Source organism: Manduca sexta, chromosome 27 (genome assembly GCF_014839805.1).
Source record: "Manduca sexta isolate Smith_Timp_Sample1 chromosome 27, JHU_Msex_v1.0, whole genome shotgun sequence".
In the NCBI taxonomy this organism is placed as follows: domain Eukaryota; kingdom Metazoa; phylum Arthropoda; class Insecta; order Lepidoptera; family Sphingidae; genus Manduca; species Manduca sexta.
In genome coordinates, this window is record NC_051141.1 from 19,307,972 (window position 1) to 19,332,053 (window position 24,082).

Here is a 24,082-nt window from a genome sequence, read left to right on the forward strand (position 1 = left end):
GACAATTCGTTAATTTTTTTATTGTTTTGCTCTTACCTGTGGCAGCCGATACTCGAACATACACTTTGCTCAGCGGTATTATAGGCACTTGCATTCTCTTTTCCTCGTCCATAAACTCTTTAACTTTTAATATTATTTCACGAACTTCGCTAGTTATATTCCTAGGCATATTGCACACTTAATTGCAGTGATTTGGAATAACAAAAACACAAACGACATCAATGGCCGATGTTGTCAATGCGACATTGTCAAAATTTAGATATGGCGGTTGGGGCCAGTGCTTTCGGATACACATCGTATTGTTTACATGAAGCAAACAATATGTAATAAATTATAATTACTTTATAATACCAAATAATAATAGTATTTATGGTTTTGAAATTATCTATAATACTTATTGGAAGTGGAAGAAATTATCTTATTACAGATTTCCTGTTTAAATGTATATTTATAAAATAAGAAACTTTTACAAAAAAACCGAAATATTCGATCTTTTCAGATATCGAAAATAAAGTGATTCGGTGAAGTCGTACGCTTTCGTAAAATATTTATTTTTATTTATTTCAAATACGTAGGTACTCAATGGGCATATAAGTTACAGTCTATTTTGCAAGTGGTTTCCAAATAAGCTGCGCTTGTGTCTTGGACTACCATAATAAAAAATACTTACAACAAAAGTGATTAGCCGCGAGAAAATAGATAAAACAGTATGTAGATATTAGGTTAACAAACAAATTAATTAAATAATAGGTATAATAGTATGAAAAAAAAGAAAATTCTAAGACAAGCGTCGGCATATAAGCTACTCGTTTCGCAAGGTATATTGTGGGTGCTTGTGGAGCGGAGCATGGTGAATGTAAGAGGAGTGTGCGTTAAGATGATTAGTAAACGATAGCTACTTTGATAATTTTAGAAAATAATCTATTAATAAGATTGTGTACCTATGTGTTAAATTATCTATTTCAATGTAATGAACGCGTAGGAGAAAGTACGGAGTACTTAAGTTTTGTTTTTGCTGTAGAGTGCGTTCGGCTAATTTCGGACGGTTTTTCGGTGTGTTGCGAGGAATCTCGAAAATATTTTTTTTCTCATAATACTTAATTACTTAATATGTAGCATTATAATATTCTGTAGTTTAATATTTTCTATCTATTAAGTACTTTAATGACACCAAAAAATGAGACTGGCTCATCGCACGCAGCACACAGAAGGTACAATTGCGCAACTCAGCTTGGCCGACTTGAAGCTAGTCACGAGTGAAAGTACATGCTTAAAACTTCACGCCAGGTGTTATTACAGGCCGTGCCCATAATTAATGAAGGTAAGTATATTACGTAAATATCACATCTTAGCATAAGTTGCTACCTACTCATGTTATAAATAATATTATGCATACACATTTTGGAAAAACACTAATCTTGTCTTCATATATATAGTTTATTATCATCTCTATCTTCTTTCGTCGCGTTCTGGACTTTACAGATAGCTGCGTATAACAACTAGGATTACATTGCAATAAAATAAGATCTACCTATAGGTACTTAAGTACTTCATATTCTTAAGTTTTCATGTAAATTGAGTGTACGACGTTAGATGATTTACTTAATGTTTGTAGAGACAAAAGCTTGTCGCAAAATTTACTTGAGTAGATAAAAAAAATAATAAAAAAAAAGTGATACAATAATTATGTATGTATTGACAAAAGTACTTACATCTCGCGACAAGCTTTAATCTCTACAAAGTTTAAAATAAAGTTCGATTCAATTTAGTCTGTTTTTCTTTTTAGAGTATCGAAATAAAAGCTATTCTTTAATATTTTTTTTACCAAGTATTAAGTTTTTCTATCGACCTGCTTCATCGTATAGCAAAAGTAAGCGACTGAGGTTGCCGTGTCGGGGTAAGACCATTTGAATTTATTTCATCCTGTAAATTGTATAATTTATTTATTTATTGATAGCTAACATTTATAGATGGATTGATCAACCCGAAGAAAGGTCTGAGAATAATAACTAAAGCTAGGAGACATTAGCAAAAATTTCTTTAGTTTCCCATAGTATGTATGTATCACCGTCTTTAGCCTTTTTGCGCCGTTTTGACAGCGTTGTCAACAAATAATAATTACTGCCCTATTATCTAAGATCTATTATAATTCTTGCCACAAATATTATAATTCTCTTTGTTGTAATTATTCTTTTTGAATACTACAACAGTTTCCTTGTAATTAATAAATATAAAAATGTATGGTCGGAACGATTTCCAAGGGTCGTACTACGATCACCTTTGCTCGATCATCCCGCAGAAGGACGTGTTACAGACAGACATCCTAGGCAACGGTTTTGGAGTAATACTGAAGAGGTGGTGGAACGATATGTTCCTCCTCTCGTATAGCGACCGACGGTCACAGGTGTATTTCACCAGCTCTCACGCCATGCGCATGGAAAGAGTCAAACAGTACCGCCGGTATCGAAGTCGCATACATCCTTTTAGTAAGTTCAGGTAATGAATTCTATTCAATTTGCTCAGTTAGAAAAGTATAAGTTACACGGGCAAATTGAGAGGAGAACAGGAAACCACACGGCTGCGATTTCGTATCTCATAACCGGATTTTGTAGTCGAAAATGGTGTACTTTGGTTTAGTTTTTTTAAAAACGAAAACATATTTGTCGATAAAGATTAAACAATAGCATTTATTTCCAGGAACTCCTGGGATGGGCTCATGCTGGTTGTGTTCATAACAAAGAAATTTATATTTCACCATAACACTTCAGTATTATTCGGGCAAGTGTCCCCCGCTCTGTACTACATCGCGGTTATTTTTGAAGTCATCATACTGGTAGACTTGCTCGTCAACTTTAAAACTGGATACATAGACAAAGAAGCCAAAAAAGTTGTACTGAACGCGAAGAAGGGTCTGTTGGAGTATTGTTGTACGAAGCTCTTTCTTCACTGCGCATCGGCTATACCTCTTCAAACTATAATGTTTATGAGATACGGTCTTGAAATTGACTGCTGCCTCTGCAAGACTAACTACTTCGTCTCCACCTTAAGGATCATAAATACCGTCAGTCTGTACAGAGTTTTCGAGACAACCAAGTATTGGATTCGAGGCCGTGCTTCCTCTAAAATTACTCACGTGTATAAATTTCTCCGTATCATAGTTTTAGGATTCATCACGATGATGCAGTTTTATGATTTGGTTGACACCATTGGATTGATAAATATTATAAACACTGGGGAACTATACAATGATTCTCTTTATAGCATTCTCCTTATATCTAAATTTGGCGATCCGGAAACTATGAGTAACTACAAATTGATCTGTTACAATTTTGGCAGAATTTGCAAATCCCTCCTACTTTTCACTTTTGGTTTTAGAAGCAGTGCGTACTATCTTGATAAAATGACGTCACTGACAGCCTATATTATAGCCAATATATTTTACATGTGGTGTTTCCTCGAATGTTTTGCTTTCGTGAATTGGTTGAAGTTTCCGGAGGACCAAATCATCATCAGCCAGGAAATAACCCTTAACTTAGTCCACTGCCGTCAGCTTCCAGACAAATTATGCGACAAAGTGAAATTGTATTTTGCCTTTAATAGTTCGATTATGAGGAAAGTACAGACCATGAATGGACTGTACATATCTTTGCCTAAGATCCTGAAAAAGGAAGCCATGTTAAGCTGTTACCAGAAAAGATTAATGAAAATTCCGTTCTTCTCCGTTTGGCCGCTTGATATAATCGAGAAGGTTGTGCTGCTGCTGAAGGAGGAGGTTTATCTGAGGAATGATGCCTTAACTCAGGTATTTAGCGTGGACATTACTTAAATAGTATTTTTGAGGTTTCCTCTTGCTATCATTGTTTACTTTATATGCTAGCCATGGGTAAGTGGAAAAGGTCTGATGATAGTGGACGTCGGCGAGCTGGCGGTGTATTCTGCGCAGGAGCAGGAGACAGGACACCTCATCGACGGAGACTATTTCGGCGAGCTCTCCCTTGTCACTGACATGGAAGTGCGCATGTCATATGTCGTCGCTATTACTCCTTGTAAGGTGTGAACTGCATAATTATTAGACCATCATTGAATTCATTACTCATCATTATCACAAAAGTCATCGTCAACATCATGATGCTATCATCAGTAGCTGCTACAGGATGTCAACAGATGAACACACGATTTCCAAAAAAAAAAAACAACATGACCCGTTAGAAGCGAGCTGCATCCAGCAGTTCGTTGGACCTTTATCAGGTCTGATCACTCTTGACACGCAATAAGCATGTTGTCCGGTAATTATTTTTGTTTCTTTTCACCCCCTTCGTCCTATCTATCTGATTTTATCATCCTCATTAACTCCGTTTAGCAATATTTAAACACGTCTATGAGTTAAGGAAATATTTCACGTTCAGATCTTAGTGCTACAAAAGTCTGCGTTTCGAGAGCTCATGAGAAATTACCCAGAAATGTTCTTCAACTTGAAAAACCAGCTGAAAAGGAAGTTTAGTTCAGCTGAGATCGAAGAGCCGCAAACGTAGTTTGTAATTATTATTTTATGCATTATTTAAGTTGCGTTATGCATCATATTAGTATGTTTTCCAGTATAAGATGGCTGTTGGTATGTGTTAGTTTAATAAACAGTTCTACATGGTTTTTGTGATTTAATTTATTTACCCTATATTTTTAAATAACAATAACATTAGATATTTTTATGCTTATTAAACACTGTTCGTCTTTTATTGCATTTACATTCAAATAGCCACATTAAACTGACTTTTTTATTTAGCCATTTATTGAGCCAATTAATTAAACCAATAATACATGACAACATGTTCGCTTCCTATAACATGGAAACATAACATAGTTGGCAAAATATCGTTGTGATGCGCTGCTACTGTCCCTTGAAAAGCAAACAATGTATCATGTTATGTTTTAAATAGTCTAATAAATAATATAACAACGTATAATGAGGAAATTTATTCATAAAATTAAAAAGAAAATTATATTGGTAAGCAAATGAATGATGAGACGAGGTAGTCAATCGACAAGCATATAGATACAAATATGTAGGTAGTAACTAGTATCAAAACTACTGAACAGATTTTAAGAATATTTCTATGGGACCAACCTGGAATAATATCCTTTCATATAAAAAAGTATTTTCTAAAAAGGTTCATAAATTACTGAAATCTGAGGTAACAGACATGAAATAAATTACAAATTGAATTCAGAACCTTCTTTCTTTCAGTCAGGCAACAAATAATAATATGCACTGCGTGGGAAAGAACCATCATGACTAGCATAAGATAGTTTCATATCGTCCAGTAATCACAATGGGTACAATTTCCTTCATACCTCGTGAAGCATAAGTACTCGTAGCACTAATAGGTATTGCTGTTAGTTGAAAAAAATAGAAATAATACATGCTAGGTTATAGTAATATTGTGACCATATTATGAACTCTCCAAAGATTAACCATCTTGCTTCTATATGAAACAGGTAATTTCATTTTATAAAATAAATAACGACAGTTAAAAGTACATTTATTGCATAGTTTGTTCTTATTCGCAAATGAATACACACTTATTTCAAAAACCGGTCTATTCAAACCTGGCTTTAACAGTTTTTATTCAAAGTACCTTTTAAAGGAACAATAGGCGAGATTAGCCGACGGCTAAAGAATAAATGAGATTTCGAGTTTCGATATAATAACGCGAAAGCATTGAAATTCTCGTAGCATTTAAAAAATCTCTAGCGATTGTACGTTGCAAATAGGTATACAGGGTTCCTTTGAAACCTAACTAGATTCGGACAAAGCACTGTCCAGCTGCAGGGGTCATTTTAATTTTGTATTGAAGCGTATCAAAGGATATGATCCTTCCAATCTCTTTGATACGTTTTGCACAAAGCTTAGTACTGGCAACATAATTGAACTAGGCTGCATACATTGACGCTGGTTGACGTAGGGGAGGCCACCTGACTGCGATCCTTTTACAAAGCTTAATTGTATTTTTCATAAATGGGTCCAAATCCCGTTTAAGATTATTTCACACTGGCGAAAGACTGCGACTTTTCGGACGCCGTTGCTTGCGTTTTTATAGAAATTTGTGGTGTGATCATAAATATATTTCTTGTTATTTAATTGATTCATTTTATTTACTATCTTCTTATAAATTATTTAGTCGTATATTTTATATCAAAATCGCAAAGCATTTTCCATCAGTCGTATAAAAAAAATATTGTCAAAATATTTAATGTTTCTTATGAAATGAATCTACCTATGTATTGGTACGGTAATTGAAATCTGATTTTAATAATATTTAACATTTTATAAATTCAAATAAATTATTTTGTAGAAGTCCAGAATAGCAGATACCTACAGAACAAAAAGAGACCAAAAAATCAGGTAATAAAAAAGGTAATAAAAAACAAAATTTTGAAACAAAACTCTTGTGGTTATTTTCAAGATGATTCAAATAGATCAATATCTGCTTTATACGAAGATATTTTGTCACGTCGATAGCATTAAAATCGCGGATCGTCGAATCGCGTTGTTTCGTGTGAATGCTACCTTAGGGTAAACAACGAGGGGAGTTCAGATCGCAAAGTCCAAACACAATGTAATTGAAAAGGGATAGGTACTTTTTACTTATTGTAATTTAGCAAACCGTATAATCTTTGTACTGGTTATATAATGGATGCTGTTGTATTATATAAATATTATTAAACGTAGGAGATTCGTTAAATTTATGTAAATTTATTTTGAGTGAATTTATTCGTTGTTTATGAACGATTTTAGATACAATGTAAAAATGACTATGTAGTTTCCAATTAGTAATGCAAATCATGCGGTAGACGTTGATTTACGCCCTCTATCGGTATCACGTGAAATTTGAACAAGATTGTATACTGAAATAGGTTTTGCTTCAGGGCTCTCTTTAGTGCCTCTAGTAGTTATGTATTTCTACAGTAGATGGCGACAGTAACTATAGTTAAAATAATACAAACACATCATGGATTTGTGCCCGAAGGTGTAAGCCAGCGACGAACGGTTATTGTCAATGGTGTAGGCAGAGATCTTAAGACTTTCCCGCCCTCACACCCACCATTACAACTCCTGTAAGCCAGGATCTGCAGCGGCACGCATTTTATGACACCGAACAGTGAAGCTCGGCGAGTCTCATGGAAAACTAATATGTCATTATCCCGCAACGAAATTAATCAAATAGAAAGATAGAGAGGAGTTGGAAATATTAATTTAGGTACAATGAAGGCAGAGATGTAACCAAGGCACCAATTTTTAGCCTGGGTGTTCCGTCCCATATTGTGATAAGGGGCAAGCCTATGACCATATCGGACACAAATATCTGACATCGGGTAATGGCAGAAAAACCTATTACCTCAGAGCGGTGGCCATGCCGCGTATTCAACTGCTTCGCAGCACTTTATGATTATATTATTTATTTCAGACTAGGTGCATAATCCATATAAAAAGTATTGTTAACAACAACAGCTGATGCTGGATGTTAAGAACCCAAAAGAGTTAGACTAAGAACAGAGCGTATGTTCACAGCTATTTATTAGCTGTAAATTTAGTAATGAGCTTTATGTTGCCAGGTAGAGTTTAGTCTAATGCCCTTCACGAAATATTAATATTTCACAAAATTATGTAATGGGTAATATGCACCATAAACTGTGAAAGTCCATATGCACCAATTCCTATCGGCTGCCCTTTGTATAGAATCTAATTATCATTTGAAAGATTTGCAAACCGCATTCATGTTAGTACAAATACGTTGCGTCGGTTTCCCTTTTGAAAAATTTCACCTTTTGCCACTATTAAACAGATAAATATAACTACATTTAGTCCATTACAACAGGAGATTTTGAATTTCTTTCTACGAAGTCAAATGTTTGGTTTTGAATTATAATAAACAAGATGTTGCTTACGGCTTCACCCTCGTGAAAAGCTTTTCTCGTTACAAAGATGGATAGTAACAATCCATGTGACGTTAGCGCTATCTACTTACAAAATCACTTTAATAATTCAAGTATTTCTCAAGGGAGCAAATTACCGGATTAAGAATCAATTTCATTTTTTTTTAAATTTAATGTGACACCAAATAAAAACACATATAAAAACTAAATTATTTAAGTACATATACTTACTTAATTCGTTTTCGTTTGATCGAGTAAATTTTGTTTTAAATAAGCATAGCTTTGCGAATTTTTCATAAGACTGTGTGTGTAAGCGTTCTTTAAATTAATAAATATATTAATTAATATATTACTAAAAAATTATGGTAAAGTAAGCATGGCTGTCATATATTTACAAAGAGAATGGTCATATATAACCTCAGAGTTTTACAGATGTCAGCAAAAAGGATGTCAGAGATAAGATGATCAACTTTCTTTTATCTTAGCTATAAAGCTAATCAATGTCTACTTGTCATTGGCAGCCACAGAAAATTTACATTGTTCTGAGCAAAAAAAGGAGATCTCGTCGATTTAACGTGGCGCTTACATATTTTCTATAGTATTACATTATAAATGCTCTTTGACATACTGTTTGTAATCAGTTTTGAAAGAAGAAGACGCTGAAAATGTACAACAAAGATCAGGAATCGTACTACGACCACAGATGCCTCATCGTCCCACAGAAGGACGTCCTACAGATTGACATTGTAGGCGGCGGCTTTATCATTGGCTTCAAGCGGTGGTGGAACGACCTGTTTCTCCTCTCCTATAGCGACCGCAGGGCCTGGCTCTACTTCACCAGCTCCAGGAACATGCACTTGGAGCGGTTCAAACAGTACCGCCAGTATAGAAACCGCATTCATCCATTCAGCAAATTTAGGTAATGATACATTTGCTGTACAATTTCGGAGTAGGTCAGCTCGGCAGTGATCATAATGACATAAAAATTCTTCTTAAAAATAGTCTTGAGATTCCTTTATGTTGGTACATAAAAGCGACTGGAAAGTTAGTATTAAATGAATTAATAGCTCATATACTCAAATATTAGATGCTAACTGCTTACTCATATAATATATTCAATTTTAAAAATATATTTATAAACATAGTTGTATAAAGCACGTTTAATCAACATTATATAATGTCAATCTCTTTCAGAAACATCTGGGACTGTCTAATGGTTCACGTGTTCATCCTACACACGATAGCCTTTCACCACAATACCTCGGTTCTGTTCGGGAAGGTGTTCCACATGTTCTTCTACTACGTCGCTTTGTGTGTCGAGCTCATCGTCATCGCTGACTTGGTAGTCAACTTAGAAACCGGAATAATAGACAGCCAGACCAAAAGAATCATACTTGATACAAAACAAGGCATATTGAATTATTGCTGTACCAAACTTTTCCTTCATTGCGGCTCCGCTATTCCGCTCCAATGGATCATGTTGCTCAGGTACGGAGGCGATATCGAATGCACCCTCTGCAAGACCAACTACTTCGTTTGCGCCTTGAGAATCATCAATGTCATCAGTTTGTATAGAGTTTTTGAATCCAGCAAGTACTGGACTCGCGCTCGAGCTCCTTCCAAGGCGATGTATTTCTTCAGATTTCTTCGCATCGGTGTCGTTGGTTTCACCAGCATACTGCAATTATTTGACCTAAGTGACACTATATGCTTGATCACGAATATGTGGACAGGCAAAGTAAATGAGACAGCGCTCTTCAATTACCTATTAGCAATAAAGTTTCTCGTTGCAGGCGCTCCCCGGAATATCAATCTGTTTTGCTTTAATTTTGGAAGGATTTGCAAGTCCCTTCTATTGTTCAGTTTTGGAGGACCCAGATTATCGACATATTATCTGGATAAAATGACCTCTCTGGTTGCTTATATTATAGCCAATATTTTCTACATGTGGTGTCTGTTAGAATGCTACGGCCTAATAATTAGGCGCAAGTACAGTAAAGATCAGATGATGATCAACAAGACGTTGGCACTCAATCTTGCTAGCTACCGCCAGCTTCCAAACGCAATGCATCACAAAATAAACCAGTTCTATGATTTCAAAATGTCCGACATAAGGAGAGTGGAGGTATCTAACGAGCTGTACGCTGGTCTGCCCAGCGTGTTAAAGAGAGAAGCTACTCTGCATTGTTACAGCAAGCGTATCGCGCGACTACCATTCTTCTCCGGTTGGCCCCCAGAATTAATGCAGCAAATAGTACTGGCGTTGACTCAAAACATATTTCTTACGGGAGATATCGTGGCTGAAGTAAGTAACATAATATCTGACTTCATAAAGAATAATAAAAATAGCGTGATTATAAGGATAATACAGTTACATAAAAAACGTTACTCTGTATACAGAGTAACGTTTTTTATGCAATTAGGGTTATTATTAAATAGTTAATCAACTACTAATTCTTAAAGAGCGATGTCCATTTCAGGCTCAGTTAGTAGCGTAACTAAACCATTTAACTGAATGCATTAAAGTGATGATTGAAGATTACATATTTGTCTACCAGAGCGGACTCTCACATAGGAATTGTATTGAAATGTTTATTCCTCAGCCCTGGATGAGTGGTGACGGGCTGATGATAGTGGACGTCGGCGAGCTGGCAGTGTACTCTGCGCAGGAGCACGAGACAGGACACCTCATCGATGGAGACTACTTCGGCGAGCTTTCCCTCGTCACCGATAAGGAAGTGCGCATGTCATATGTCATCGCTATTACTTCTTGCAAGGTATGTATATATTTTATTTCGACCTAATGGTAGACAAATATATAAGTGAAATAATGGTTAGTATAATAATAATAATAATATCAGCCCTGAATTATATACTTGCCCACTGCTGAGCATGGGCCTCCTCTACTACTGAGAGGGATTAGGCCTTAGTCTGCCACGCTGGCCTAGTAAGGATTGGTAGACTTCACACACCTTCGAAATTCCTATGGAGAACTTCTCAGATGTACCGGCTTTCTCACAATGTTTTCCTTCACCGTTAAAGCGAACGATAAATTTACAAAGAACACCCACATGATTTTTTAGAAAAGTCAGAGGTGTGTGCCCTTGGGATTTGAACCTGCGGACATTCGTTTTGGCAGTCCGTTCCACACCCAACTAGGCTATCGCTGCTTGGTAAGTATGCTCAATGAATATCCACAAAATTTCTTATGTTTACGCGAATTACATTTTAAAATAAAACTATTATTCGAAATTTATCGCAGTTTATTATTATTACTTTCTCGAGATGTTTCTAGATTTCGCAGCTTTCATGGTTACGGGGTGTGTTGATTTCATTAGTCTTCATTAACATTCAAATTAAATATGGCTATACATTACAAAAGGTAACGAATAAAAAAGAAATTGTTTTCAGGTGGCTCTTATTGCTAAGAACTAATCAAATCGTTACTTTATGTACATAATTATAAATAAAAAGAATAACGATTTTTCTTTTTCGAGGGTAGGCAGAGGTGAAATGCACATTTTAACACACTCACGCCGTTTATAACCAAAGGGATAGGCAATGTAACTAGTGCACTCACTTTCCGCCATGTGTATTCCATCCCATGATGTATTTTTTTATTGCTTTGAATGACGAGACGAGCTTGCCGTTCGCCTCATGGTTAGCAATACGACCGCCCATAAACAGTAGAAACACTATCCAATACCTTGGATTACAAAGTATTGTTTGGTATTCCACTGCGCTCGCCATCCTGAGACATGAAATGTTAAATCTTATTATGTCCAGATGTTCTTCAAACCGGAACATAACAGTGACTACACACTGCTGCTTTGCAGTGGTACCTACCCAGGCGGTCCCACACATATGAGAGACCACCAGTGATGTGAGGACCAGCGTTTACTCATATCGGATACAAATCCCAGGCTCCGGGCTGATACTGAGCAAAAATACTCAATATTAAATTGTTCGATAGAGGATTAATTATGTATAGTTGAATATGCAATTTCGAGAAGGGCAGATGTCCGAAAATGTAAAAAGTTCAGGAAATGGAATTTTCTAAAGTATGGTAAAAAAATAGTAGTTTTGTTTGTTGTAGTATGTGTTAGAATTTGAGTTCAATTAGCAATAAAAATTATGGATGTTTTTTTTATTTGTTATTATATATACATTTCTCGATATAGATCTAGATTTATACAATACAAAATATATAGATATTTATGAGACGTGATCTTTTCGAAATTGCATATTCAATTACATATATACAAGATATTCCGTTTTCTCTTATATCCATCCCATGGTTCTCTGAAAGAGATTGCCTTGTGCGATAAGACCGCCATTTGTACTATTTTCTCTTTTCTTGTTACATTATTTTTATCCATGGTGTACAATAAAGTGTAATAAATAAAAATAATTTCCATCCAGGTGCTGATACTGAAGAAGACTGTCTTCAGGATTCTGATGAGGGATCACGCTGATTTATTCTCCAGGTTGCGGCTCCAGCTGATGCAGAAGAATAGGATTCCGGAACATCAAACTGTATAGCGGTACATGCGTCTTAAGATTAGCAAATTATATCTTACGAAGGAATTGATTGTTAAATCTTCAGTAAATTGCCGGACGTGTAAATTGGAAATTCTGACTTGTTTGTATAGACTATGTGTTGAAATTACAGATTTGTTACGATACTGACATTTTAATAATACGATTATACAAAACTGGACCTACGTGGCGTAGTTGTACTGCATGCGCGGTATGCCAACGCTATGAGGTCTTGGGTTCGAATCCCGGGTCGGGCAAAGTGATATTTGGATTTTTCTGCTCATTATCAGCCCAGAGTCTGGAATTTGTGCCCGATATGGTGAGGCTCGCCCCCTATCACATCATGGGACGGAATACATATGGCGAAAAGTGGGTGCCCTGGTTACGCCTCTGCATACGTCATCGGAGATAAATCCGTGATGTGTGTATAAATCCACAAAATAAGCTATCAAAATGTCAGTTATACGTCGGTAAGCTTACCTGAGATTGAACAATGGGGCCCAAGTATAAAAAAAATAAGCTTAGTTTCTTTCTTGCGGTTCTTTGTTAGTAAGAGAACAATAAAGTCTTTATTTAAGTGATTATCGATATTCTTATTTTGTTTCGTTTCTTGTTTCACTCTTAAGCCAAAAAGGAGTAATTTTGTTAAACACGTTCTTTTAGCAATCGATAAATACTTTTTACAATGCAATATCTAGTAACATAAATATTTTTTTAAAAAATAATTAATATTAAGAATTACATCTATCACCGCAAGCTATTGTCATATTATTTGAATCACTACATAGTATAAAACAAAGTCGTTTTCTCTGTCCCTACCTTTGTATGCTTAAATCTTTAAAACTACGCAACCGATTTTGATGCGGTTTTTTTTTTTTTTTAATAGATAGAGTGATTCAAGAGGAAGGTTTATATGTATAGAAACATCCATTAAATAGTGGAAAAATATTGCACCCGTGCGAAGCCGGGGCGAGTCGCTAGTAAAGAATAAATAACGATAATAAAGTTTTGATAGATAGATTAATAAATCAAAACAAACGCAAGTACATCATTTTGATTCTCTAAATAAACGAAGGGGGCTGCCTCCCGTCTGGGCGGTTGCTAGGGAAACCCATAAATCAATACCTGACATCGGACATTTTGTATGCACCCGTCCTTGTCAGATCCTGTGTAACAGATAGAGGAGAATTTTCCAGGAATATTATTATTACATAGAATGATAGGGACGGGCGGGTTACTTTTGTATATGGCTACAATGGCTTAAGTCGGGGAGCGTGTTTTTCAAATATGAATTAAACAGCGATTGTAATAGAGCTCCGTTTGCATTGTATTTATTAAGAGACACACCAAGACCTCAATAAATTTGTGAATAAAATTTATACATTTTGATTCAAGTATAATGTTAAAACGCTCTTTTATATTACAGTAAACATTATATTAGAAAAATAATTACAGAATACAATTTTAGACATTTTTTTGACAACGTCCAACCAAAAAGAATAATAGAATAGTCGCTGCGTGACATATCTTCTCTTCTGCCAGTCTGCGCGCGCAGCCGAATACTTCCGGAAACGCCCGATGTCATCGGCTAGGATAGCGGCGCGTAACAATAATTCTCATACAATCAAGGAATATTAGTTAGTTATTATGTAGTACATAAGGTTATATTCCCGTGACACACGTGAATGTCATGTAGCTGTTATGTTTGCCGGCAAACATTCCGATGCTTTATGGATAAAGTAAAAATTGAATATTTACCCAAAAACACAATTGTTTATTCAATTATCAATAAAATAACTGTATTAGATGTTTGTGAGCAGTAAAACTATGTTTAGGGAATTTGGTTTACATTAAAATTAGTCGAGCGAAAAAATTGTCGCATTTGATTTAACAACGAAAATGTTAGTGATGTAGTGATAAAGACTCTATTATCTACCACCTACCTTTCTTTTATTTAACACTAGTTGACTCGAATAGACGTTGTCCCGTCTTAACTATGAATTTGCAGCGCGCATTCTGCCAATCGCTGAAATTAACTTTTCTTAAATTTTCTAACGTTCCGCTTAACTTCCTTAATTTTTTCTTTCATAAGATCCTTCTCCTGACAATAACAAACACAAAAAAAAATAGTGAAATCGGTCCATCCGTTCACGCGTGATGGCGTGACCAAGGGAAATAGGGATTCATTTTTTTATATATAGATAAAAATGTTCCGATTTGCCTGAGGTATACTTTATTATAATTAGCGACAGTAATAAAACCATCAGAAATATTAAGACAGTATGACTTAATAAATCACGAAAGTTCTAGAATGTAGCGTTCGTTGTGCCCCCGACTTTACTCGGCACCGCCCCTTGTGGCATAAAAGGTCCCAACGTACGCCCTCGGACCCGGATTAGCGGACCACGGGACTGAGAACTCACTTCGGAAGATTCATTACCGAAACATACCTCGGGAAGCGAACACTTGTGCTCTCATAAATACTTGAAGAATAAATAAAATTTCTCAAAATATTTAAAGTGCAGGGACTAAATAAAATCAATTTGAGATGTCTTGTAAAAAAAATCTCTTTTTAATTCTGCTATTTGCTGAAAAAAAATCGATAAGTCGTTACAAATTGTTTAAAATTATAAAATCAATTCTAAGACTGCAAGATTCTGTTGATTGGTGAAAATCATTAATATATAAAAATAGATTTAGCGTTATAATTTGTAAAATAAGATTCCAATATTCTAAGTCCGTCGGTAGATTTTAATACTTAGTCTATTTTATTCATTCCTCTCTTGTAAATATATCCGTAGGTTAAAATATAAAATCAGTTCGAAGATGGCAAGATTCTACGTCCGTCGGTAGAATAATCATTCGTTTCCTGCAAATATATCCGTAAGTTAAAATATAAAATCAGTTACAAGAATGCAAAATTACTTGTCCGTCAGTAGAATAATCATTCGTTTCCTGTAAATATATCCGTAAGTTAAAATATAAAATCAGTTACAAGAATGCAAAATTCCTTATCCGTCAGTAGAAAACTCATTCTTCTCCTGTAAATATATCCGTAAGTTAAAATATAAAATCACTTACAAGAATGCAAGATTCCTTTGACAGCAGTACATCCTCATACTTAAGGTAAGTTTTAATTTAAGCTTAGATCATAAGAAAAGTTTTCCAGTGAACTAATTTATAGTTTTGATTACGTCTAGTTGGCTATTTAAGGGGCAGGCATTCGCTGAGCTGCTTAGTGGATTCAAAAAAGTTGCATTTATAGTCCAAAACTCGAGAATATAATATAATTGAAGTGGCGAAAGCCTAGTTGGGTGTGGAACGGACTGCCAAAATTAATATCAGCTGGTACAAAACACAAGGGCACGCACTTCTAACATGTTTTAAATTATGTGTATATTCTTTGTGAATTATCGTTTGTTTCAATGATGAATAAAAACATCGCGGGGGAACCTGCATACCTAAGAATTTCTCTATAGGAATTTTAAAGGTGTGTGAAGTCTACCAATTCGCAATAGGCCAGCGTGGTAGACTAAGGCCTAATGCCTCTCAGTAGTAGAGGAGGCCCGTACCCAGCAGTGAGACAATATACGGGGCTGGTATTATTTATATTATTAAATTACTAAATATGTTGCATTTTTAAATAGGATCTAAGTAAACATTAGCTGACCCGGCAAACGTTGATTTGTCATATACATTATTTCTAATTGAATAATAAAAAAAAATCAATCAACAAATATTTGCCACAAAAATTAAATTAGAATATTAAAATCGCGATAAAAGAATAGGGGTTCGAGTATCTTTAGTGGCAAATAAAAAAAAAATCTACAAAAATTTTAAAAATATTGATGTGGGACTCCTAAGGGTGTCCTAAATGATAAGTCATTTAGGGGTTTAAAATATAGTAGAAGACCGATTATTAGACCTAACAATTGTACACAAAAAAAAAACATAAGAATTGGTCGAGCCGTTTCAAAGAAGTTTGGAGACTTAACACTATGACACGAGAATTTTATATGAGATTTAAGATGCTGAAATTTTTTTATAAACATAACTTGAGTTATTATTCAAACGCCTGTTGACAGATGGCTCGGCGCTGTTTAATAAATTAAACTTAGCTCTCAAAATAGAAACATTTAAAGTAACCGTTACCAAGATCATAGTTTCAAGTATAACCTATGAAAAACGATATGAATTAGAAGCTATTCGAAATGTTACGCAAAAAGAATTCCCGTCCGTAATTGATGGAGAAAGTAATTAATACTAAGTGCTGAATTCCAGGAAAATTTCCTATGTAACATTTTTTTATTTTATTTTTGTTCTTTTGGATTTTTTAAAATTTATTTTTAAACCATCTCTAACTATAGCGAATCATATATAGAATACATACAACAAAAGTGTCTAGAAATTGGTGCAGCCTTTTCTTTTCAAGTTTCAGCGAGACTAACGGACAAATACTTTTTAATATAATTGTAGAATAAAATCGATATAGTAATAATATAGATTCAATATCTTATATGTTAACTTAAGATTCTACTCAAATTAGAAATTAAATAATAAGTAATATGAGCCCTGTATTATATACTGTCCCACTGTTGGGCACGGGTCTCCTCTTCTACGGAGAGGGATTAGGCCTTAGTCCACCATGCTGGCTTAGTCCGGATTGGTAGACTTCACATACCCTCAAAATTCCTATAGAAAATTTCTCAAGTATGCAAGTTTCCTCACGATGTTTTCATACACTGTTAAAGCAAACGATGATTCACAAAGAATACACACATAATTATTTTAGAAAAATCAGAGGTGTGTGCTCTTGGGATTTGAACCTGCGGACATTCGTCTCTAATTAATATGAGATTGGGTCATTAATATGGCCCTAAGACTGTGGTAGTAAGTTGTAAGCTAAACGTTTATGGGAAGATCAGCCTAAGTTATATTATCAATTAATGCATATCTACATCTATTGTAATTATCGATTTGTGGAGTACTCCATGCCCTTTCCAACATCACACCACCCCTCAGTCGCCACACCCTGTGAAGGGGCTGGAAGAGGATTCCTGGAAGTGTCGTAGCCTGGGATAAATTACAAATGGCGGCCAATTTCTGTCTCGCTCGCACAGCTATGCCTTCTCTCTCTATATTACGCGTGAGGGATGCGAGCGCGGCGGCGCGAATAAGCCGTCGGATAAAATTTGAATTTGCGAGTTTTGATGTTAAATGTCTTTGTTAGGACATACTTTTGTAAACATCAGTCTTTATATTTACGCAACTATTTCCTCCATGCTGTTGATTTTTATGTTCCTTAACTTAATTTTATTCATGAAAGAAATATATTAATAAAAAAATATAATTTAAAACATCGAATTTTATAAAAACATTTTTTTTTGTATTTTTATATATTTTTAATCCACTTCAAAAGAAAAAGGTTCTAAATTCGACGAGTAGATAAATATTTGTTTTAATTTTGATATCTCAGGACTCAGTCGATTAGTAACCGATTTGGAAAATTATTTTTTTATTTGATTAAAGATTTTTTTTCGATATTGATTAAGAGTTTTGTTTTTAAACTAATTGAAATAAATATCTATGTTATCCAAGTACACGACATTGCGGACTTAGCTTTCCTGTGACTTTTTCAGTTGTGTTTTGGGATATAAATACTTGTATAAATATACAATAGCAATATTTATTTATTATTAAGCACCGATGCGATATTTTTTAACTGTACTTATATATATAATGTTAACTTGAATTTTTGGTTTTTAGTGGTTTTTGAAGGCGATTTTTTCTTTAATTCATACATAATAATCTAAAAGATAGGAGAGTACCAAAAGTAAAATTATGATTTTATTACGATTACAAAATAACCATTAAACATTCAATTATTTACTACATTCTCCTAGCTAATTAATTGCTCTAATTTAATAAGCTCTAAAAAAAATCTTTTACTTTTTATAGAAATAAAATATCACGATGACTAAAAAAAGAGACTGAGTCCTTAAATTCCAATTCATGCTACGTTTAAAACTGTTAAAGGCTATAATCATTAAATTTCCTTTGCAGATAAGTTGTTCTATACGCTAGAGGAAGAAGAATAGTCTTAAAGACAATAAAGAAAAGCCTCTTGAAGCTGGTCGGTGTATAGATACAAGCAGTATTCGCACTTCAACGTACGGAAGACTTCTTGTAACAGGTGAAATAAATGAACAAGCATTGCCTATTATACAAACATTCAAAAATGTTCACGATATTTCGAATCGATCTTTAGTAACATTCAGAGGATACCTCATTAACAGTTCCAAATAATTATTACGATCACAGTGTTGCTACTTGTAACGCAGCTGCATCTCAGTATCCACAGAGTTTAAGATAGCGTTTGTCTAAAGATAAAATTGCAAACATGGCAATAAGTAGGATTAGGTTTCTAATATTTTTAAAATTTATGGTACTTATTAATGTATTCATTAATAATAAATAGGTTTTTTATGTTTACGCGAATATTTTTGATTATCGCTGCAGTTTTCGAAACCTCGTGAGAAAATTATAATGTTACATACATAACATCACGCATTTTATCCCCGAAGGGGTATGCAGAGGCGCAACTACGGCACCCACTTTTCGCCAAGTATGTTCCGTCCCATGATGTGATAGGGGGCGAGCCTATCGCCATATCGGGCACAAATTCCAGACTCCGGGCCGATACTGAGCAGAAAAACCCAAATATCACTTTGCCCGACCCGGGACTCGAACCCAGGACCTCAGAGCGCTATTGTACCGGACATGCAATACAACTACGCCACCGAGGCAGTCTAATAATGTTAAAAATCATAAAATAGTTTTTTCTATGATAATTAGAGTTTGTTTTTGTGACGGGATAGTAAGCCATTTTTAATATCTGGTTTCTATTATATACATATAGTATATCGGGAGAGGTTTGTCTAAACTGGTAAAATATTATTACTGAGAAATTAGAATTTTAATAATAATAGTTAGTTGCCGGCGTTACTGAGATAGGTAGTGTATTTGTTGCTTCTAGTTAGAAGTTTGATATTTATTATTGCAGATATGTCGAGGCTCAACGAGGTCCATCACGACATAATCCGCTTTCCGCAGTCGCAGGAAGGTTTACTATTCCCTGACCAGCTGAAGACAACTTCGAAAATAGCAGCACCATGTGTACTGTCGCGTAACATCACGTTGCTTCAGACTGCGATGTGACCGCCCATTTTCTCTTCATTGCGAGCATCAAATACTGTACCTTTGGGTAGTGGAGAGGGGTGGGTAGTGAGCAGACCAATTGACTACTCAGGCGGCTAGATCCTGGGGAAGACGCCAGGGGCGAGCTGAATGCAATACCAAAAGTACTATTGGTGTCATAATAATGCTGCAAAATGGGGCGGCAATACCTTTTGGCTCCCAAAAGAGTATAATCAATTATTTATAAAATTGTAACGAAGTACGTATGGCGTAAACAAGCTAAATATGAAGACCTGAAACTAAAGACGGTTTTTTGGGCGCAATAGTGAGTTTGCGACGGGTGTTACTACACAACTGCAAATGCCCAAAATTACTGGCGAATTAAAGATGCCAGATACTCCACGCCAATCGCTAGATGACACGACCATTTGAAGGTCCTAATCGTCATACATTATTCTATTAAATAATATAGTCAATGACAAAAGTTAGAATGAAGTGGCGACTAAATTTAAATCACTATAACTTTGATTAGTAGAGGCCTCAGCAGATATTTACGCAATTGTTTCCAATTACAAGAGCTAGTACTTGAGCGATTAATAGAATTCGCTTTCGCGTATGTATGGAGTTCTTAATCCGCTCTCTAGCTCCTGTTTAAGGGCCGTTGTAATACAGGCAACGCAATTTCGCTCGCAAGTGTGATATCACTTGAGATGCTGTCAATTTAAAGAAAGCGTGGCGCTATTTAATAAATAAATATTTATAATTAAGTCACAGCATATGAAGGATTTTCTAGATGATTTTTGTTAATTAAACATAATCGACTCAGCTGTGAAGAAGATATTAAGCTTTTTGTATTCAAGAACTCAATACCTTTACTCGATGGTACTTAAAGCCGAGATTGATTAATTGATACAGCTTTAAGAAGAAGTACTTTTTTTTCAAAATGTAATTATATTACAATAAATAATTGTAAAATTGTTTGGATTTTTCTTTCTACAGTTTGATGGCGAAGTTGTATTAACGAATGCCGTGGTCTTCGGTTTGATTCCGCTCAGAATAATAATTTAGGCTTTAGAAACTATGCTAAAATAGCTACTTAATGTACATTGATACTATTTTAACTTTTGTCTTTGATATTCATGGATTTGAAGTTTATAATGTTGTTACCAATTTTCATTTTCAATGATAGTGATGTGTCGGGACCAATTCGAAAATATTAATAAATAAAAACGACATAAATTTAAATTATCTTTTTCGATGTCAAATTGCACCGTGTAATAAATTGCAATCTATCTATACGTTTTTAATGTCGTATTTCCAGAATCTGCAATAAGAAGTTTGATGTTCTCAACATTATCGATAACTACAACTTCGCACATCCCTATGATAAGTGAAATCATTAATAAACATTAAATTAAAATAAATGACACTTTATATAGAATTTTAGTAAATGTTATTTAAAAGGATATTCTGAATATCTAGTTATTTAATGATTAGGACAAAATACAACTTCTGCAGGGAAACTTACATACATGAAAAGACCTATCACTGGCGGATTGCGAGCGGAGCGCAGGCGCAGTGAACACGCCGCCGTGGGCTTAACGTGTTTTGTACAGTAAGTAACAGAATGGATCCTGACAACGAACATTTGCTTTTAGCTTTGTTAATTCGAAGACGCAGAAAATTAATGCGGTAGCCGGTACAGCGAGAAATTTGGTTGAATACTTTTTTAAGCAAAGCGATTGGAAGTGAGCACCTAGTATTTACTATTACGCGAATGAATAATAACTGACTACAATATATTACTTTGCAAACGAATTAAGAGTTTGTTCCTACATGCGAATGTCAAGAGGCCAAGATCTACATTTTACGAGTTTCATGGTATACAAAAATACATGGTAAAGACAATTACTTATGATAATCATTCCAATTAAACAAAAGTATTGTTGTATAAAATCACACTAGGGCGACTAACTGCTAGTCTGCTAGAAATTCCGGTGTTTTTTATTGCTTTAAATGATCAGACGAGGTTGCCGTACGCTGGTGGTAAGTGGTACGACCGCCCATTACACAGTAGAAACATCATCCAACCCCTTGAATTACAAAGTATTTTTTGGTATTCTACTGCGCTCGTCATCCTGAGACATGAGATGTTAAGTCTTATTATGTCCAGTAGTTACACTGGCTGGTGTGATTTTAACGTAGATAGTCATTTTTTGTAGGCACTAAAAATGGCGATAGCCTAGTTGGGAGAGGAATGGACTGCCGAAACAAATATCTGCTGGTTCAAAACCCGAGGATACACATCTCTGACGTTTCCAAAGTGATGCATGTATTATTAATGAGCTATAGTTTGTTTTAACGTAGAAAGAAAACATCGTGACGAAACCTGCATACCTGAGAAGTCCTCGAAGTTTCTCGTCAAGCGAACAATTTACTCACCATTAAGTTGTATAATACATGGTTATAGAAAATCAAGTTAGAATCCTTGACAATCGATCCGTGATCGGAATGTAGCAGCGGTTTTCACAACTTTAGAATTAGGACGCTGGGTGTCACGGCAGACCTGATGTTTGTAGCGGATTCGGCCGCCGTGTCGTGACATGAATAAAAAATTATTTCCTTTCTAGTAATCCTTGATCGTAGCTCCGAACCTTGTAAGTGTTATCAGAATGGTGTTAATGGCATACCTCCGTGGCCTATGGTTGTTGCAAGAGATCATCTTTATCAACTATTAAATACCTTTTTAATAAAAATAAGATACCTAGAATATTCATAAAATATATAGAATTTGTGGTGTTTTACTGTTGTGCAGTACTATAATAATTTTACATTACATATTTCCGTAACAAACGGTGCATATTACTTGGAAAGTCATAATATGAATACCAGACGAACTGTCGTATAGTAATAGGGGACCGGCCTATGCTTGATTTTGTCCATTATTCTATATATAATGGGTAATAATACGAAAAAGAAGCACTGCTGCGAAAACTGCATAAAAATTGGTTAAAAAATGAGCGAGTAATTCATATTTAAAATATTGTAATGTGCAGAAGTGGGCGCGATGTGGGGATATCGCTTCATCTCTTTCTTTCGCACGCGTCGTAATTCCCGATGACGTCACATGTGGATATTTCGTCTCTTTTCTGTTTCTTGTTAATTACCCCTTCCACCGAAACTCAAAGACTTATAACTTGTTGATTTTTTACCGGATTTTAAAATTTTCTTCTGTGTTATAATTTATATTATGTAAATATTTGATAAAAGTAAAGAACAAAAATGAGTCCGGTACCCTATTAGCAACGTAAACCTGCAGTCCAATTAAAAACCTCGAAACAAAAACTATTTTACACAACCTCGTCAATGTGTAGGCAACAACTGTGCCAAAGGAATTAATTTCATACGGAACCGAGCGCTCCACCGCAGCCGTTTCATTAATATGCCCGCGAGATGGCGTTGCGTCACGCGTACGCGCCGGAAAACATGTACCGCTTTTATGTAATTGTTGCAAGATTAGGGAATCGTGTTCAGTAGGTTCAGTGGTATCAACGTTTTGTCGGTCTGTGGCTTTCAACTGTGGGTCTCCGTTCGATACTAGATCGGGTAAATAACTTGAATTTCTCGATTTAAATTGCTGTGGATTGGTTTGTGTCTGATATGATAGTATTAGTATTTAGGTTATGTGATGAGATATGCTCGGGGTAATGTGGATGTATTTACGCTTCTGCCTAACCCTGAGTGAAAAGGTGTCAGCTTATATTACACATTTGTAAGCAAACCCGGACTGAAATTTTGTATTGTGCTATTTTGTATCGTGTGTGCCGTCTATTATCAAATATTCCAAATTATTTTCCTTTTAAAGCCATATTTTGTGTCGGCAAAGTGTCTCCACTGCATCTGCTGAAGCACCTGTGTTCATACAGAGAAGTAAATGACGAGAAATGATTACCAAACCAATTTTAAACCTGCATACCTGACAAATTCTCTATTAGGAATTTTCGAGGGTATGTGAAGTCTACTAACTCGTACTAGGCCAGCGTGGTGGACTAAGGCCTAATCCCTCTCAATAGTAGAGGAGGCCCGTGCCCAACAGTGCGACAGTATTTTTAAATGTATTTTTTACTAAAACCGGAGTATCGGCGAGTGCTTTAGGTTCTCTCAACCCTCTCCCTCGCCAGTCGCTACAGTTATGTCGGTCTATTCAAAACTGGATACACAGACAGATCCCGAAACGCGACACAATTACGACTTCGGCGGGTTTACACCTTGTTTACGGTGGATACTATCCGTTGATAAAAACATCCTACCACTAGCATTATTTAACTCAGCTCTTTAATTCATTTGCATTATCCAAAAGTGACCTACATGGGAATCGAACCTGCGATCTCATTGTTTAAATTATCCACTAGGT

At 35.3% G+C, this 24,082-nt stretch overlaps 3 protein-coding genes and 1 long non-coding RNA gene across 4 annotated transcripts in view; 3 read left to right on the top strand and 1 right to left on the bottom strand.

Annotated features, from left to right (window-relative positions):
• Nucleotides 1-258, bottom strand: part of LOC115440573 — a 52,990-nt gene extending 52,732 nt beyond the window's left edge. The window contains exon 1 of the mRNA XM_030164945.2: nt 37-258. Coding sequence (XP_030020805.1) covers nt 37-169 — 133 coding nt within the window. The 5' untranslated portion in view covers nt 170-258. The remainder of the gene's footprint in view (nt 1-36) is intronic.
• Nucleotides 259-1,474: 1,216 nt separating this feature from the next.
• Nucleotides 1,475-4,784, top strand: LOC115440580 (potassium/sodium hyperpolarization-activated cyclic nucleotide-gated channel 4). Its single transcript, XM_037443764.1, has 4 exons — nt 1,475-2,496; nt 2,698-3,802; nt 3,878-4,051; nt 4,407-4,784. Exons 1-4 carry the CDS (start codon nt 2,237-2,239, stop codon nt 4,530-4,532), a joined length of 1,665 nt encoding a protein of 554 aa, XP_037299661.1. The 5' UTR covers nt 1,475-2,236; the 3' UTR covers nt 4,533-4,784.
• A 3,537-nt stretch (nt 4,785-8,321) lies between these two features.
• Nucleotides 8,322-12,713, top strand: LOC119190845 (potassium/sodium hyperpolarization-activated cyclic nucleotide-gated channel 1-like). The gene is made up of 4 exons (XM_037443972.1): nt 8,322-8,851; nt 9,127-10,237; nt 10,536-10,709; nt 12,355-12,713. Exons 1-4 carry the CDS (start codon nt 8,598-8,600, stop codon nt 12,472-12,474), a joined length of 1,659 nt encoding a protein of 552 aa, XP_037299869.1. The 5' UTR covers nt 8,322-8,597; the 3' UTR covers nt 12,475-12,713.
• Nucleotides 12,714-14,892: 2,179 nt separating this feature from the next.
• On the top strand, nt 14,893-20,045 carry LOC115440536. The gene is made up of 3 exons (XR_003938353.2): nt 14,893-15,597; nt 18,535-18,664; nt 19,535-20,045. It is a non-coding gene; the product is annotated as an uncharacterized LOC115440536 (long non-coding RNA).
• The last annotated feature ends 4,037 nt before the right edge of the window (nt 20,046-24,082 follow it).